Genomic DNA, 18598 nt, shown 5'->3' with positions numbered 1-18598 from the left:
CATCTGCCTTCAGCTTGGGTCATGATCCTATCCCAGGCTTCTGGGATGGAGCCCCGCATCGGTTCCTTGCTCAGTGGGGAGCCTGCTTCTCCCTTTGCCTGCTGCTCCTCCTGCTTGTGCTCTCTCTCTGACAAATAAATAAATAAAATCTTTTTTTAAAAAAGAATTATCTCATTCAGTCCTTACAACCATGACCCCATAAAGAAGGCATTACTATTGTCCCCCTTTTATAGATGAGGAAACTAAGACAGAAAGAGGTTAAGCAACTTCCCCAAGGTCCAAGCAATAGCTTGTGGTACTGGGATTCAAACACAGGCATTTTGGACCTAGAAGTTGTGCTTATTACTACTACATGATACTTCTTCTTTTTTTTTTAAAGATTTTATTTATTTATTTGAGAGAGAGAGCACATGAGAGGGGGGAGGGTCAGAGGGAGAAGCAGACTCCCTGCACAGCAGGGAGCCCGATGCGGGACTCGATCCCGGGTCTCCAGGATCATGACCTGAGCTGAAGGCAGTCGCTTAACCAACTGAGCCACCCAGGCGCCCATGATACTTCTTCTTGATGAAGTTGTCTTATCATAGTCCTTACTATATAATGCTATATAGCTCTTTGTTTAAATGCTTACCATGTACACTAAACTTGATGGTGGGCACAGCATGTTTAGTCATTTTCCCACTATTGGTGGCCAACACTGACCTAACACCAACTGGGTGGTCAGCAAATGTTTATTGAATAAATATTAAATAACTGAATATCACTTTCTATGCCTTAGCATTGGCAAAAGATGAGGGAGAGAAGAAGAGAAGTGTAGGTAAAGAAGGCACTAAGGACTCAAGTCCCCTGGTGGTTACAATGGAAATTACTACCTTAAACTGGTCATTTCCTTTGAGTTGGGTTTTGCAAACTGGGTTAGGTATGACCAACAGTGGCTGCTGTACACACCATTTCTGGTCTGGGATGCTTTTCTGTACTTTCTTGAAAACAGTACCCACCACCCACCACCTCTTAGGCACTCCTGCCTCACTCCCTGAGGTTTCAGTGAGACTGTTATTACAATTTCCCACCCATCCCTATCCCAAGTCTGGCCATTCAGGCCCCTCCCTGGCATTTGGCATTATGGTGCTAGAAGAATGGAATTTTGGAGATATTTGAGGCTATCTTACCTAGTTGCATGGAGGAAGCCAGGTTGCAATGTAAGAGGATGAAGCCAGTGTTCAAAGAGAAGCAGACAAGCAGAGATGAGATGAGAGATGGAGAGACAAAGAAACCAAGTAACAACATATTTTGAGACCATACCTGGAGATAAATCTACCCTGAGATGTCTCAGATTTCTGGGCCTCTGTAGGGAACTATTTGCCAAAGTAGTTTAAGTTGGTTTTGTCACATAAAATGAAGACAATTATTCTTTTTTTTTAAAGATTTTATTTATGTATTTGAGAGAGAGAAAGAGAGCTTGAGCACAATCGGGGAGAGGGGCAAAGGAAGAGGGAGAAGCCGACTCCCTGCTCTTTGGGAGCCTCCTTCTCCCTCTGCCTTTCTCTCTCGCTCTGTCTCTCATGAATAAAAAAAAAAAAAAAAGAGTTGCACACTCCACCAACTGAGCCACCCACACGCCCCAGATTCTTTAAGGCTCTTAACTTATGAAAAAGAATGCTCAACTTTATTCATAAGAGAAATTAAAATACAATGACACTTTTAACTTACTAGATTGAAAAGATGAAAATGCACTCTTAAATACAATCACAATAGAGGGAAATTTTGCAATATTTTTCAAAATGATAGATGCAAAGCTCTTTAACCTAGTAATTCCAGTTCTAGAAATCCATCCTACAAATATATGTGCCAATTAATTGCATGCTTCAGCATCATTGTCATAACAAAAGACAGGAAACAATTTAAGTGTTCATCAGTAGAAGACTGGTTAATATATTGAGGTACATCTATACCATAAATTACTGTGCAGTAATTTGGGAAATAGAATCAGGAAACATGTTTATGTTTGCATATATCTGGAAGGGTTTGCAAGAAACTGGTAAGGGGGTGTGTGTATGGGAACATACTTTTGTTCTTTTCTAATTTTGCACCAGGTGTACTTATTACTTATTAAAAAATAAACAAAATACATTTTAAGTTTAAAATACCTTAAGAGAAATTGAAAAATATAAACGTTATTTATAAAGTAGATTGCAAACATTGTGAGTTTTTAAGATATATAGGAGTTCAAGGGCATTTCAAGCTCAGGTAGGCACTTGGGATTTTCACCCAAGACCTAGGAGAATGAGGGTAAAAAATGAACTCTCTCAGTTGCTTGAGACACTGAAAGGAAAAGTGTGAAAAGCATTGCTTTACAGATAATAGGGCCCATAAACAAGACTCAGGGGAGATACCCTTTGGAACTTGGAAATAAAGTCACTTTCTGAGTCCTAGAAAACAGACAACTCTAAGTCTTTAAAACCAAGGGAATTTAATTCAGAGCATTGGTTTATATAGGGGTTGGCAGAGATAAAAAGTGAAACAGAGAAAAGTGAAGCAGAGATGAACAATAGCAAGAAGTTACCACTGCCCTCACACTGGAGAGACAGAAGAAGGACATCTTGTTACCAGAGCCCAGGGCCTAGGATCATCTGCTAGAAGTTGGAGCCAGGTAGGTGGGAGGAGACAGCCTGCGGTTAGGGATGAGGTGGAAGTGGGGATACTCTGCCTATTTCCTCAATCTCTCCAATTTCCAGATGTTGCCCAGCAATTCAGCCTGGAACCCAACCAGCACAGGAGTCCAAGACACAAAGCCTTAATGGCAGCATTCCCCCACTGCCATACTGAAAAGAGGAAGGGAAAGGTGAGGAATGGATTTGAGGGTAAAGCAGGCCCAATACCAGCACAGAGGGAAATTGGGGGAAAAAATAAAAACATAGTTGACAACTCTATCCCCTTTGAGACGAATCAACTCAGGGTGCCTACACAAAGATGGGTTTCTAAAACTGTGACATTAATGCAGATATTTTCCACAAAATGTCCTTTAGAGCTGGTTTGTCCAAACTGGGATCTAACCCTGAACCATACTCTATGTCTGATTGTTATGTCTCTTAAAAACATTTAAATCTAGAATGACATCTTTTCTTGAATTGGTGAAGGAAAGAGGTCATTTGTCCTACAGAATATCTCACCTTCTGAATCTGTTTGCTGCCTTTTGCTTTACGTTAGCTTGATCCTCTTGCCTATCCTATAAACTTGATTAGATCCAATTGAAACATTTTTTGTAAGAATAGGTCATAGGTGATATCTACTTAATGTTTGCATCCTAGCAGGAAACACATAATATGATTGTTCCACCATTAGTAATGCTAAGATTGACCACTGTTAGAGTGATGAAAGCCTGATAATTTCATTGTGCAGTTAACTCTTCTTTTAAGACCAGGAAGTAAACTTTGTGGTACACTTAACCTTGTTAAAGCTAGTTTCCTCATTTGAAATGTGAATAATGGGATTTTTTTTAAGTATTTTTTTTTTAAAGATTTTATTTATTTGACAGAGAGAGACAAGGCGAGAGAAGGAACACAAGCAGGGGGAGTGGGGAGAGGGAGAAGCAGGCTTCCTGCCGAGCAGGGAGCCCCATGCGGGGCTCGATCCCGGGACTCTGGGATCACGATCTGAGCCAAAGGCAGACGCTTAACGACTGAGCCACCCAGGCGCCCCTAAAAGATTTTATTTTTAAGTAATCTCTACACCCAAGGTGGGGCTCAAACTCACTATCTGGAGATCAAGAGTTGCATGCCCTACCTACTGAGCCAGCCAAACACCTCGAAATGTGAATAATAGGATTGTTGAATAGACCAAATAAATTAATGCATTCAAAGTACCTAGACATAGTAAACATTCATATTATTATTAGCAATAATAGCAAGTAGCAATTATTATTTTGGTTGCAACTCCACCATCAGAGAATATGGAGAAGAATTAAAAACTCTTCCTCGCCATTCCCCTTATCCGGGAGAGGTCAGGCCATTTTGGAGTCTGATAGACCAAGCCGAAGTTTGGCCTTGTTGCTAAACAGGTTAGATCTGTGGACAAGTTAGTATCAGTTTCCCCTTATGTAAATGTAATGTAAATGTAACTGCCATATGGGGAGGGCTTAGTATGTACAAACACTGCACTACACACTTTACAAGCATTTTCACGTTTAATTCTTCCTTAAGCCCCACAAGTAAGAATTATTATCCATGTTTTCCAGATGAGAAAATTGAGGTTCAGAAAGATTAAATAACTTGATCAGGCAGCACGGCTAGGAAGCTGGAGAGGGCACTTGAAACTAGGGATTCTACCACCTCCTGGGGTTAATGAGACTCAGAAGAGAGACGCTATGTAAAACCGTTTGCATCTGGCTTTAAGAAACCTATTATTTCTCATTTTTGACCGTCTCGGCAAGCTTTCTCTGTCTTAAAGTTGAACTCCTATCTTCCCTGCTTCACTCCCCCATCCCCACGCCCCCAGCACTTGACTCCACCTGACTACATACTGACTTTACTATTTGTTTTTCTCAACTCCTACTGCCTACTCCACGAGGGCAAGGACCTTTGTTTTGTTCACTGCTGACTTCTCAGCCTTTATAGCAGCGCCTGGTACACAGCGCACAACGCTTAGAAAGTTGTCGAAAGAACGAAGAACACACTTCCGGAAGCATCAAGGATTGAAATCTCAGGGGCGTGGATTGAACCTCGCAGGGACCTTTCGTCCATCCCCTTCCGCTTTGCTATAGGTGAGGGGGAGAAGGAGAAAAGCCTCGCCCCTCGCTCGGCCGCCGCCGCGGCTACGACTGTCGTAGCGCAACGCGGCCAGCGGATTGGATGACTGGGTAGGGTTTCTGGAGTCGCATTTGACTCATCGATTCCGCGGCGTCGGCGCTAGCTGTGTGCGTCATTTCCGGGCGGCGCGGGACGGAGTGGCCAACGGCCTGCAGAGCAGCATGCCTAAGTGAGTGGGGCGCCGAATCTGCGGGTGTTCGCGGTCACGGTCGCTAACTGTGGCCCAGTGGGGGAGTGCAGAGAGGGTTCTAGCTCTTGAGGTTTCCCGGGAAGCGAGAGGGTGTGGGGGGAGGGAGCCCGGGAGTTCCAGATACTGTCCTCTTGCAGTGTCTGTAGGTCGACTCTGCGCAAGGCAACAAAAAAGCCTAGTTTGTGTCAGGTCGCTTTGTCTGCTGTCTTGGAATCGTGAATAGATACTTTTATAATTTGCTTTCATTGAACAGCACTTCGGTGAATGGGCATCTGTTAACTGGTGGTCGTCTTCTCTTTTTTTCTGTTTTCCACCTCTTTCCAGGTTTTATTGTGACTACTGCGACACGTACCTCACCCATGACTCTGTAAGTAGTGTCTCTTTTCAGTTTCAGAACACATTGTGCGTAACAAGTTTAGATTTGTTTTTTTTTAGGTGTAAATTTGTGCTTTTCATCCTGTTGAGGTTTAAGTGCTGCTTGGAGAAAATAATTTGGATTTCTTTTCCCCCACCGTTCCTGTAACTGTTTTCATAATTTGTAGTTATTGGACTTCCAGCAGTTAGTGTTTTCAGTTGAGACCCAAAGTAATAATGCTTTAGCAAAATTGAAGGTGAAAAAAATTTGTATGACAAGTAGAAATTCCAGGGACATGTCCTAAAGTTCAAATATTTGATTGGGACAAGGCACTCAAACGTTTGATTAAACTGGAAAGAAATGCCTACATTTGAAACTGAGTTTTTTACTTTGATTTGATTAAAAACTGCCAAACAATACCAACTAAGATTGAATATTTACTGTGTCAGGCGGTGTTCCAGATGCTTTACATGTATCATTTTGTTTAATGCTCATGATAAGCCTATAAGGTTAGTATTATCTCCATTTTACAGAGGAAACTGAGGCAGCATATGGGTAAATGACTGGGTGTTACTAAACCAGTAAGTTGTACAGAGCTAGAAGGTTAGCCTAAGCACTCTAACTCCAGGGCTTCTCTGCCAGCAGCTCTCAGACTTTTTTGTCTCATGGTCCCTTTCCACTCTTAAAAATTACTGTTATTAAAAAAACTAGTTACATCAGTTATATTGCTTTAGTTACTAATATTTGCTGTATTTGAAATTAAAACTTAAAATTTAAAAAATACTAATTCATTTGAAAGTAACATTGACAAACTTTTTACTTGTAACACAGATAACATTTTATAAGTGAAAAATAGCTGTTTTCCAAAAGAAAAAAGTTAGTGAAGAATGGCATTGCTTTAACCTTTTTGCAAGCCTCTGTAATGTCTGACTTAATGGAAGACAGCTGGATTCTTCTGCATTAAATCTGTTGCACTATGTTTTGTTTGAATTGTATGAAGAATGGATAAGGAGTTGAAAAAAAGTAGGGTACTTTACTAGCCTTTTTAGATAATTGTAGATATTCTTTAATACTTTATATTACTGCATCCAAACTAGTTGTAGTATGGAATCTGAAACTATATCAAACTTTTCATACTCTGTTACATGAAAATTCACTGATTTAGGGGTGCCTAGGTGACTCAGTCATTTAGGCGTCTGACTCTTGATTTTGGCTCAGGTCATGATCTCAGGGTTGTGAGACTGAGCCCCTTGTTGGTCTCCATGCTGGGCATGGAGCCTGCTTAAGATTCTCTCTCTCCATCTGCCCTTCCCTGTCGACCCCACCCCCAATTTCACTGATCTGTCTTGCACTTTGAGTGAATCTTTTACCAGATGTGATTTTGTAACATGCTTTGGTCATTTGGAAAATGAATATTGGAATATTGGTTCACTCAGTTATACAGGTCTTCCATCTGTTGACACATTTGATTATGTAATATAAAAATTCACATTAATGTCACAATCTAATCAGAAATGGCTTTTAAGTATTGGGAAGCTGACAAGCTCATGGTAGTAGATAAAGCTTTCTAAAATTGAGTTTTGTTTGAAAGCTCAAATTTTATCCTTGGCAATAAATACTACCAATTGCTTCCTTTGAAGTGACAGGCTCACTTCAGTTACTTCTGAGAAGTCTGAATGTCCAGTTTGTTTCTCAGTTAGTCAAGTAAAAATGATGTTCCATTAAAGAGGCAGCTGGTAGAGCTTACAACTTGAACTATTTGCATTCCTGCTTTTCTTTGAAATAGCATCATATTTTGGCATGTGGCTGAAGTACTTTGTACATCCCACTTTTCACCCAGAATATTAAAAATACATGAACTCAAGAGTTGAGATTTAGTAGAATTAATAATTTTGCTGCTTCATCAAGGACAGTGTCAGTGAAACTGACAACAATCCCTAATGCATTGGGTTGCCATTGCCTTGATTTATTCTAAAGTGCCAGAAGTTTGGGATCATCTGTGCAAATGTCAGTACAGTGGAAAAGGAAAGTAATGTCTTAGTATTATTATGAAACTACTTTGACCTTGCAGACCCCCTGAAAGGTGGGTCTGAGACACCTTTAGATGCCTGTGAGCCACACATTGAAAACTACAGCTCTGTATTTGGCTGCCTCTGCAGAAATGTGATTAAACCGGAACTCTTGATCATCTTGTCATCTTGAATAATAGCTGCAAGAACCCTAGCCAATGATTTCTGTGTTGTCACTTCGTTTAGAATTCTAACACTTGGTCAGATGTAGTATTAATTTGTGGAACATGTAAGTAGGATGGCTCCTCTTGAAGTAATAATAGTTCTGAATATTATTATAGATTGTCCTGGATGGGACTCCTCCAATAAGTTGGTATTACAGTAGTTTGCCTATAGAGTCCCAGTTTTTTTGATCCTAGCCCCCTTTCTAGATCAAACCCCTCATCATAATTTTCTGAAACTGCAAGTAGGCAATACTCTTCTACCCTCTTATAGCTTATCTTGCTAACGCCAGCATTCAGAGAATTGAAAAGTATCTCTTTATAATGAATGTCTCTTTGTGAGAAATGTCAGGAGCCCTTGTTAACACTGTTGTTCTAACATGATAGTTAGTGAAAGTAGGAAAATTCCATAGTGATTGAAGCAGTCCCCTGTGGTGGACTTTGAAATGCAGTAAACATTCAGCGCTGCAACTTTTGAGTTTTTGCTGATTTTTAGGCATGATTTTTTTTATTAGGCTTAAGGCCTTGTTGTGTTACATAATCAGTCACTGGGGAGTCAGGGAACAATATTTTGAAATGTAGTCCATGAAAAGACAGTCTGTGGTCGTGTGATATTGGTCATGTCTGCTGCTACTGAAGCAATCCTGTGAAGAGAGGATGTGTCGGTAGGAGGTAGTTAGACAGCCATGAGGAGCATCTGAGTAAGATCTGGGCTCCAGGCCTTGGTTTGCTACTTACCAGCTATGTGTTTTAAGACAAGTCTTTCACCAAAGAATAAAGTTATGAAAATCTTGGCATCTGGAAAAAAAAAAAGACAAGTGTTTCAGCATAAATTGAAGATAATAGGCTTGTGATTTTTTAAATCAATTTTATTGAATTATGTGTTGATTAAATGCATACATTCTAAGTGTACAGTCTGATGATTTGGCAAATAATACGGTTTGGTGTATACATGAGATATAAAACATTTCCATTAACCCAGAAAGTTCCTTTGTGTTTTTTTTTTTTACAGTCCATCCCCTGTACCCTTAGCCCCGACTGATCTGGTTTTTATTACAAAAGATCATTATTAACTGGTTTTAAAACTTCATCTGAATGGAATCTTACAGTATATACTCTCTGTGTGTCCTGTTTCTTTTGCTGAGCATGCTTTTTTTTTTTTTAAGATTATTTGAGAGAGAGCAAAGCACTAGTGGTGGGGACGGGCAGAGGGACAAGCATACTCCCCGCTGAGCGAGGAGCCTGATTTGGGGCTCAATCCCAGGACTCCCAAGATCATGACCTGAACTCAAGGCAGACATTTAACCGGCTGAGCCACCCAGGCGTCCTGAGCATGATTTTGAGATTCGTCCATAATTGTGTGAATCAGCGATTCATTCTTTCTGATTACTATCCCATTGTATCAGGCACGTGTGATTATGATGATGATTGAGACACTGCTTGCAAAGTACATAGCATGATGTTTGGCATGTAGTAAGTGTTAAATAAATGTTAACTTAAACAGATGGTTAAATGTGTGGAGTTTATCTTATGTCAATTTTACCTCAGTCAAGCTGTTAAAGAACAAAAGGATTAGTGGGCTAGAGACAAAAGTCTGTATGTGATTCATATAGTCTGTATTCTAGACCCATAGTCATTTAAAAGAAGATATTCTCATATACAGTATAATTTAAATGTATCTAAGCTATATTATTTTGCTATAGAATAATCTAAGAAAGGGCATTAAAATGGCAATATGTTCTAGATCAGGAGTTTGCAAACTTTTCCTTAAAGTGCCATGTTGTAATTATTTTAGGTTTGTGGACCGTATAGTCTTTGTTGTGATGACTTGTAGAGAAAAGAAATAGATAATACCTGAACAAATGAATGTGGCTGTTCCACTCTGTTGTTTTACAAAATCAGGTGGCTGGCCCATGGGCCATGGTTTGCTGACCTCTTGGTTCAGATGATTAGTATAGTAGATAAATGACCACAGTACATTGTTGGATAATGTTTGTAAAAGATGCTTCAACACCCAGCTAAAGCTGCTAAAGGTAGCCAGGCTACCTATATAAAGGAAAGGCTTTATAAAATTTCTAGTTGGGAAAACTTGTTTCTGTGACTGATATGACCTTTTTGTCTTACAGCCATCTGTGAGAAAGACACACTGCAGTGGTAGGAAACACAAAGAGAATGTGAAAGACTACTATCAGAAATGGATGGAAGAGCAGGCTCAGAGCCTGATCGACAAAACAAGTGCGTTTCAGTCTCTTGTTCTGATGTGGTAGAATGGTCCCATTCTTTCTTGTCCCTGTCTCTCTGTTGACTCATCCTGAGTGATAAATAGGAGCATTCTGATGTGTTCAGTGAAAGAATTAGAAGGTCGTTGGTTTCCTGGGGAATGTAAGAACACAATAATTATTGAGGTTAGAGCAATCAGGTATTGATTAGATTGGGAAGTGGGGCAGAGAAGAATGGGTTGCCTAATAATTTCTTTATTGACACGGACCAGATTTTGTAGCAAATTTATGTGAAGCCTCCTTTGTAGTGATCGTAGCTTTTATTTTTATTTTATTTTTTTAAAGATTTTATTTATTTATTTATTAGAGAGTGAACTTGAGAGAGCACAAGCAGGGGGAGGGGCAGAGGCAGAGGGAGAAGCAGGCTCCCTACTCAGCAGGGAGCCCGATGCGGAGCTCGATCCCAGGACCCTGGAATCATGACCTGAGCTGAAGGCAGATGCTTAACCGACTGAACCACCTAGGCGCCCTGATCATAGTGTTTAGAACTATTTTCCTTTCGTAATAGGAAAATGTGGAGGTGGGTTTGTAGTTACCTTCAAAGAGTTTGAGAGACTTTGAGTTTCTTATTCTTGTAGTCCTGATAAAGATACTCGGTTAAGAAGGAAGTAATGGATGTGACAAAGTATTCTGAGTACGTTTTGGACCTCTGTTGGACATGCCATACTCGTTTTGTTTTGTCCGCAACGCAAGGGTTTGAACTCACGACCCTGAGATCAAGACCTGAGCTGAGATCAAGAGTCAGATGCCTAGCCACCTGAGCCACCCAGGCCCCCCTCTTTTTGTTTAATTTGGGAAATATTTGTTTAGGTTAGTTGAGTTCAAGACACTGACAGAAGATGTTGCATTTCTATGTTAGATCATGCTGGTGTATTTTAAACATGGCCTTTCTCATTTATTGTATTCAGAGCTGGCAGGCAAATGTGGGCTTTGATTGTGTTGCAATTTTAAGAAAAAAGCAAAGCTTATGGAAAATATCAAAAAAAGAGAAAGACCGGTTAATGAATGAACCTCCCATGGTGACCCCCACCCCTAATTTCCATCACCTAGTTACAACAGTCTTGTTTTGTTTATACCAGGTTCTCAAACTTAGCACTATTGACATTTGGGGCTGGATGATTCTTTGTTGTGGAGCTGTCCTGTGCATTGTAGGCTGTTCACTAGTAGCCCTGGCATCTACCCACTAGATGCCAATAGCACTTCCCAGTTGTGACAACTAGAAATGTCCCCAAGCATTGCCCAGTGTCCCCAGGAGGGTCAAAATTGCCCCTAGTTGAGAGCCACCAAATACCTTCATCTTCTCCCTTTCTTCATCCTGGATTTTTAAGGAGCAAATCTCAGACATTGTCCCATTTCATTTGAAAAAATAGATTATATGGGATGCCTGGGTGGCTCAGCCGGTTAAGCGGCTGCCTTCGGGTTAGGTCATGATCCTGGGGTCCTGGGATTGAGCCCCGCATAAGGCTCCCTGCATAGTGGGGAGCCTGTTTGTCCCTCTCCCTCTGCTGCTCCCCCTGCTTGTGCTCTCTCTATGTCAAATAAATAAATAAAATCTTTTAAAAAAAAAAAGGAAGAAAAAAAAGATAATGTAATCTTTTTTTTTCTATTTGAAAAGATGTTAGAAATTTCTTGGCATTAAAGGTTAGAATTATATTCATTTAGTTGTTTTTTGTATGCAGCAGAAGAATGTAGGATGAGTAAATGTTTTTGATGGAAGACTTTTGGAAGAGAGAAGGCAAGCCCTCAGGGAAACACCATGTGATGTTGATGTCCATGATTATGTTGGCTTTGAGTCCACTGTTGAGCCAGTGGCTTAGTTACTCCCTTTTCAGTCTCTACAAGTTGTCCTTCTGCTTAGGGTGTAGGAGGTGTCATTTTGATTGGAAAAGCCCTTGTTGGGATATGATCCCCTATAGAGCACAGGCTGTATTCAGAGGCATATGAGTAGCTGGCTGTACAGAAATAAATCTCCACTTCTAAGTCATTTTTTTTGGATCTGGTCTTAGTATTTATGTGTGACTTCTTTGTAAAGCCACATATTAATTATCTTCAGTTTCTTTTGTTTTCATTTGTGCCTCATATTGTCTGAAAGAAAAAAGTTGATTGTATTGGACATTTTTTTAAGATCGTAATCTCCTTTAGGGCAGGCTCTTGCTTTAAAATCTTTGTTTCTCTTTCATGTCTCTTAGCTCAGTACATTAATTTCAAAACTGCTAAACCAAAATGATGTGAAGTTTTACAAAGCCTGGCCTTTGGGCAGGTATCACACATTTTTCAAACAAAACTGAATGGTTCAAATTGTTTGTGAACAGCATCTACAGATTAAAGATGTCTGCATCTCTTTGGTAAGACATTGGTAGATGGGAGGTCTTCATTCCATTCTCCCATAGAGAATTCAGCCATAGAAATGCTGACTAAATAAAAATGAGTTGAAAAACCCAAATCAGTAAACCAATTAATTGTAATTTTTGCTGGTGAATACCTACGGTTGATTTAAAAACTGTAGAGGCCATGATGTAGTAATTTTAAATGAAGTAAAGTGAAATAAATGGGACCATTAAGGATTTAAAAGAGAAGGGTTATTTTAGTAAATGGGTTGTTGAGTTCTTATTCACTCTGTGTTGTTTTTTTTCTCACTCTATCCAAAGCTGCTGCATTTCAACAAGGAAAGATACCTCCTACTCCATTCTCTGCTCCTCCTCCTGCAGGGGCAATGATCCCACCTCCCCCCAGTCTCCGTAAGTTTATAAAGCTTTTTCTTAGCAGCCATAACTTCAGGGGGGCAGATTATCCTTTGATTTTGTTAGAGTATCTCACAGTTGACTTTTGAATGCTCATTGAATGAATATATAGATAGTAAAAGAAAACTTCAGTGGTATCATTTCTGAAATATCTTCAGAGTTACATTGCCTTATTGCTAGGATATTGTACTTGTAACATCCCAAGTGGGTTTGAGACAAATTCAGTGGAAAGGTCAGAATGTACCTGTGATTAGATGAGCTAATATATGAAGCTAATTATTATTACTATATTAGATGAGCTAATATATGAATATATTGATGAGTACATTAAATTATTTATTGCTATGAACCCAACACTGGAGGATTAAAGTAGTGGATACACTCTTCAGTCTTTCTTCCTATTTTCTAACCCACCTAACACCAATATATATACCTTGGAAAAGACAAGAACTGGACAGTTGAAAGTAGAGTGAATCAGAGGCCTCTCCTCTCTGTGAAGGTTTTTTGTTTCTGAATGACAGAAGGAACGTGAGTAACTAGGCCATAAGTTCCATGGCTCTCTTGGAAGGGCTTACATTGAAATTGAATTCAGAAACCTAAACTTGGTCCTGTAAGTAACCCTGGGTATAAACATGGAGAAGTAGGCTGTTTATATAATTGCACACTAATGCAGGTAGACCACTAATGGCCCACCAAAACCTTCTTGGGTTTCCACCATCCTGGGACCAGGTCAGGCCTTGGGTTACAGGAGCTCTCAGGTCACCTCTCTGTCCTACTCTGTATTTTGGCTGGCTGGCACCCAACTCCATTATTTTTAATAGTAGAATAATCTATAGTATGATTGTGCCATAATTAACCTCACCATTTTCTTATTGTTGGACATTTAAGTTGTTCCAAATTGTTGTAAACGATACTGTGAAGAATATCTCTGCATACAGATCTTTGTATTTCCAAAGAATCTTTTAAACATTTTGATTTTTTAAAAAACAAATCTGAAATTAGGTACTTGTGGTTTTAGTTTGACAGGAGCTCTACAGACAGCATAGTACTCTTTTTAAAAAAAATTAAAGTTCTGGAATTTTTTTAACCTGGAGAACCTGATTTCATTTTATACTTCTGTCTAGACAGTCTTGTTTTTGTTTTTTGGACATAAAGTAACTAAAGTTTTGTGGCATGTTGATGTTTGTGGATCTGCTGTTATAAAAAAAAACCATAAGAAGTCTATTGTTCCAGAACTTGGACTGGACCGTGAGGCCCTACTAGTTTCATAGAAGAGAAAATATTAATATGTAAGCATATCTTATCCTCCACCCCCATTCGTTATTCCAGCGGGTCCTCCTCGCCCTGGTATGATGCCAGCGCCCCATATGGGGGGCCCTCCCATGATGCCAATGATGGGCCCTCCTCCTCCTGGGATGATGCCAGTGGGACCTGGTAAGTTTGAATCTCTTTCCTTTTATGATGTTCCATTGTGTTTTAGTTCTCCATTTAAATGGAATTCTTAATTCATTGTCTAAACATATTATTGCAACAAATTATATTTGGCGAATCTGTAATGATAAAAAGAAATATTTGTTTTATCAGTGTAATTGGATGATACCCAAAGACCTTGTACTACTAAAAACAGGATAAGGCTGCCCTTTTTTTTTCTTCTTCTTCTCCCTCCCTGCTGCTTACTTGCCTTCTTCTGACTTTTGGCCATTTATAATGGAGAAAAGGGTAAATGAGTTTGTTCTAAGGGGAGATAAAGGGAAGGGGTAGGTATATACTTGTGCTGCTACTTTTTTTAGTTTTTATTTGAAGCAGAGCTACCTCTTGTTGATTTAATCTTGCTGGTTAACTAGGCCACATTAGTATATGAAAAAGGCCTTAGCGCTGTAGTTTGTCTTTTATTCAGGAAGGGAGATAACAAACATTTTATTTGAACATAAGCATGAAAATAGATTAATTTGCAGATTTTTCTGATAGTCGATCAGGGCCTTTGCTTTGAAAATGAGTCTACTGATTGGAGCATAATCTATTTCTTGCCTAAATCAATAAACCATATCCATAATGCATTCTTTTTCTTTTTTAAGATTTTATTTATTTATTTGACAGAGCACAAGCAGGGGGGCGGCAGGCAGAGGGAGAGGGAGAAGCAGACCCCGCCAAGCAGGGAGCCCAACTCGGGGCTCCATCCCAGGACCCTGGGATCATGACCTGAGCCAGAGGCAGACGCTTAACAGATTGAGCCACCCATGCGCCCCCCCATAATGCATTCTTTACCAACTTTAGTTTCATTTTCTTGCAAGGTTAGAAACCTTGTGAGGCAATCTAGTTCCAGTCTTTTATGATCCTCTCACCTACCAAATTTGGGATGATTTACTTGAGTTTTTCCAAATACCTACTTAGTTTTCGTGGGAAAAAATACTTTTTTTTTGTTAAGTTTTTTTTTTTTTTTTTAAAGATTTTATTTATGTATTTGACACAGGGCGGTGCGGGGGCTGGTGTTCAGAGCAAGCACAAGCAGGGGGAGTGGCAGGCAGAGGGAGAAGCAAGCTCCCTGCTGAGCAGGAGCCCAATGAGGGGCTCAATCCCAGGACCCTGGGATCTCGACCTGAGCCGAAAGGCGGCCGCTTAGCTAACTGAGCCACCCAGGTTCCCCGTACGGTTCTTTTTTATACTCATTTTATTGATTTGCAGAGTAAATTACGTAATTAGAGTAAATACAATGGCCACAAGAAGCCTCCAACTCAACTGGTAAGACAAAGTACAAGAAGGTATTAGAGTAGCTTCCTAGCCAAAAGCATTCAGTGTGCTCGCTGTGGGTATCATTTAGAGGGATGTGAGGAGAGTCTAGAGAAGAGTTCCTGCCTTACCAGCTTCTGAATCTAAAACAAAGTGACTTGCATGGCTGCTTTTGCATTTTTTTTTTTTTATTTTATTTATTTATCTGAGACAGAGAGAATGAGAGAGACAGAGGGCACATGAGGGGGGGAGGGTCAGAGGGAGAAGCAGGCTCCCTGCGGAGCAGGGAGCCCGATGCGGGACTTGATCCCGGGACTCCAGGATCATGACCTGAGCCGAAGGCAGTCGCTTAACCAGCTGAGCCACCCAGGCGCCCTGCTTTTGCATTCTTAAATCAGGGTCACAAATTCAAATTCTTAGAGGGGTTAGGGCTTTGGTGAACTGGTGAATGCATGACACACCTAAAGAAGGCTTCTAGAACTCAGCTTCAGCTGCGGTTGACATAAGATTATTTGAATTAAAATAATTAAGTAGTTGGGGGTGGGCAGGGATAAGAACGGGTTGGGATAAGATAGAAGGTTGGCCGGGGTGGATAATTATTGAAGCTGGATGATGGGTACATGGATGTTCTTTATACTCTTTTTTCTATTCTTGTGCATGTTTGAATATTTCCATAATAAAAAGTTGAAAAAAGGAATCTAGACTTACTACTTACTAGTAATTAGGCTATTAGTTGCCAATGTTGACAACTAATCACAGTTAAATGCACTGTGGAGACCAAAGTAAACAACTTTTCAGGTGCCTCGTTTTCAATCTTTGGTCTAGATGAGTTTCCTCTAGGAAATGCTGAATATGGGTTATGTTATGGTGGGGTTTTTTAATAAGATACTTAGAAGTTTAGTAGTATTCTCTGTTCCTGTTGAAATTATCTTTAAAAAATTCTGTACCTGTTGTGTCTTTGCATATACTTGTGTTTTACTTTTTGTGAAAAGACTGTATTTGGCTTTGAATATAGTTTTGAACCATTTATTGCAAGCCTTTAATCAAAATGGTTTAATAAGTAGTTGTGTAAATTTTGATATATAAAAAGAAGCCCTGAAAATTATGAGGCATAATAATAAAATGAATACCCGTGAATCCACCACTCAGCTGAGGAGGTAGAATATTATCAATTCTGTGAAGCTGCCCGTAATCCTCCTCAGCCTCCACCTCCGCTTGCCCTCCCTTCCCTGGCTCATTTACTTGGCTGGTATATTAATGGGACACTTCAAAAAATTCTTAACAGTTTCTAACTTGCATTAGAAAAATCAGATTTTTGTGTGTGCGCTAATTGTTGTAAATCACATTATTGCCTATTTTTCTTGACTTGAGCTAAGTATGGTTACTAACAGGTTCTCAGCATGGGCCTCCTGCTCATCTTTCCTACAACTCCGAACAAACGCTTAGTGGTAAGATTGTCCTCTGTGCCTGTGTACATTCATGAAATAGCTCCTGGTTTTATGGTGGGTAGAACAGATTAAAAATGCCGACTCAGTAATGTGTAATTTAGTTATGAATTTCCCTGAGTGAGAAAAGGTCAGTTTAGGGAACTAGTGTCCCTGGTGGTTTCTGGAAAGCAGTCTATTAATAGTTTCCCCCTTACTATCATTAGATAATGATTCCCATATGGTTCTTGTGTTGACCTTTGTTCTTTGTTTGAGAATATCTAAGTAATTTACAGATGTGATGGATTTGTTGCATTTCTTCTGTCAAGTATGTCTTTCTTCCAGCATTTTGCGGGGGGGGGGGGGCTACTTTTTTGTCTTTAATGGAAGTCCCATCAAGCTCGCTCAAAAGTAGTATTTTCTGACTCTCTTTTTCCCTTTTCATTGTTTTGTCCTTCAGCTCCTGGAATGAGGCCACCTATGGGAGGCCACATGCCAATGATGCCTGGGCCCCCAATGATGAGACCTCCTGCCCGTCCCATGATGGTGCCCACTCGGCCAGGAATGACTCGACCAGACAGATAAGAAGAGACAGGAACCTCTTTATATTCATTTTATATTACTTGTTTACTTCACCAGGAGATCATGGTGTTGTGACTCTGGGTGTTTTCTCACAGCAGGACAAGGAAGACTTGCTCCACCTTCCTATCAAAGAGAGAATAGTTTTTGCCGGGAAGTAGTAGGACAAAAAAAAAAAAAAAAGCAATTTTCATTTGTATTGTGAAATGTGAAAATAAAATCGTCAACTGTTTTAGTTAAAAACGTGTTCCCTTTTTTTCTCCCCTCTGTATTCCTTGTGTATTATAAAAGAGATGAAGTATTCCAGTTGTTTTTTTAGCTCATTTTGTCTGCAGCATGCCCTCTGCATGACATTCTTTTTCCTTAGCTATAGTGAGTCCTTTTGGACACCCTGCCTTTATTTAGTAAAGTTGTTTTGTGTAAGACTTGGTAAATCTAACACTTGTAGAGCTTTTTGTTGATTAAAACAACAAACAGCACAATTGGTTACTTTTTCACATGAACAGCATTTGGTGTAGTAAGTGGAAAATTTTAAATCTTTTATGCTGAAGTAGGGAAAAAGACTTTCCAGTCTCTGTATGTCAGCTAAAGATTGCCTTAACCTCAGCTTCTCCTTTCTCTTAGTTCCTCTTTTTCTTGGGCTTAAATAATCAGAAAACTTTCTAATAGTAATGGTAAAATTAGGCAGATTTCCATGGTACAGAAGTTGTCTTCAGGATGTCCTTTGTTATATCATTGGGCTATAAAAGTAGGCTGTTTTCAGAGAAACATCTAGAAAGTAAGCCATCGGCACTGTTTATATTCTGTTCAGTGTACAATCCAAGCTATTTCACATTGCAAATGGGAGTGAAAATTGTTATAATCTTTGGGGAGAGCAATTTAGCAATATCTATCAGAATTACAGTACCTTTGACTTACCATTTCCATGTCTAGGAATTTATCATACAGATAGAGTTGCACATGTACAAGATGATGTGTGTACAAGACTATGCGTTGCAGCAAAAGACAGGAAATACCATAGATGTCCAATGAAGGGGGACTGATTTATCAAGTATGATACATCCACAAGATGACCTATACCAGGCAGGTTAAAACAATAAAGAAGCTCTATGTACTGATGGGGAAAGATCTCTAAGACACACATTGTACTGTACCTTGATTTTTTTCAAAATGAATTGTTCGCTGCTATCTTTATTTAGAGGAAATATCTGTATGTTCCTGTGTAGGCATAAAGGATCTCTAGAAGGACAGATAAGCAACTGGTAATACTG

At 39.7% G+C, this 18598-nt stretch overlaps 1 protein-coding gene across 2 annotated transcripts; it reads left to right on the top strand.

The window, feature by feature from the left end:
* Nucleotides 1–4878: 4878 nt before the first annotated feature.
* On the top strand, nucleotides 4879–17571 carry SNRPC (small nuclear ribonucleoprotein polypeptide C). 2 transcript variants are annotated; one of them, XM_021684591.2, is made up of 6 exons: nucleotides 4879–4971; nucleotides 5317–5359; nucleotides 9704–9812; nucleotides 12505–12594; nucleotides 13927–14031; nucleotides 17209–17569. In XM_021684591.2, exons 1-6 carry the CDS (start codon nucleotides 4964–4966, stop codon nucleotides 17331–17333), a joined length of 480 nt encoding a protein of 159 aa, XP_021540266.1. In that variant the 5' UTR covers nucleotides 4879–4963; the 3' UTR covers nucleotides 17334–17569. The 2 variants fall into 2 exon arrangements, with proteins under 2 accessions (XP_021540266.1, XP_044773661.1); XM_044917726.1 differs by lacking the exons at nucleotides 4879–4971; nucleotides 5317–5359 and having other exon boundaries at nucleotides 9755–9812; nucleotides 17209–17571.
* Nucleotides 17572–18598: the final 1027 nt, after the last annotated feature.

The sequence above is a fragment of the Neomonachus schauinslandi genome, chromosome 8 (genome assembly GCF_002201575.2).
Source record: "Neomonachus schauinslandi chromosome 8, ASM220157v2, whole genome shotgun sequence".
NCBI classification, from domain to species: Eukaryota; Metazoa; Chordata; class Mammalia; order Carnivora; family Phocidae; genus Neomonachus; species Neomonachus schauinslandi.
The sequence above is the reverse complement of the archived record's forward strand: the minus strand, read 5'-3'. Positions and strand labels throughout refer to the sequence as shown.

Bases quoted from the DNA above. Each gene is read 5' to 3' on its own strand.
- SNRPC (XM_044917726.1), top strand. From the start codon at position 9,772: ATGGATGGAAGAGCAGGCTCAGAGCCTGATCGACAAAACAA. The intron at 9,813-12,504 runs GTGCGTTTCAGT...CTCTATCCAAAG, and splicing joins GAGCCTGATCGACAAAACAA to CTGCTGCATTTCAACAAGGA. The intron at 14,032-17,208 runs GTAAGTTTGAAT...TTTGTCCTTCAG, and splicing joins GATGATGCCAGTGGGACCTG to CTCCTGGAATGAGGCCACCT.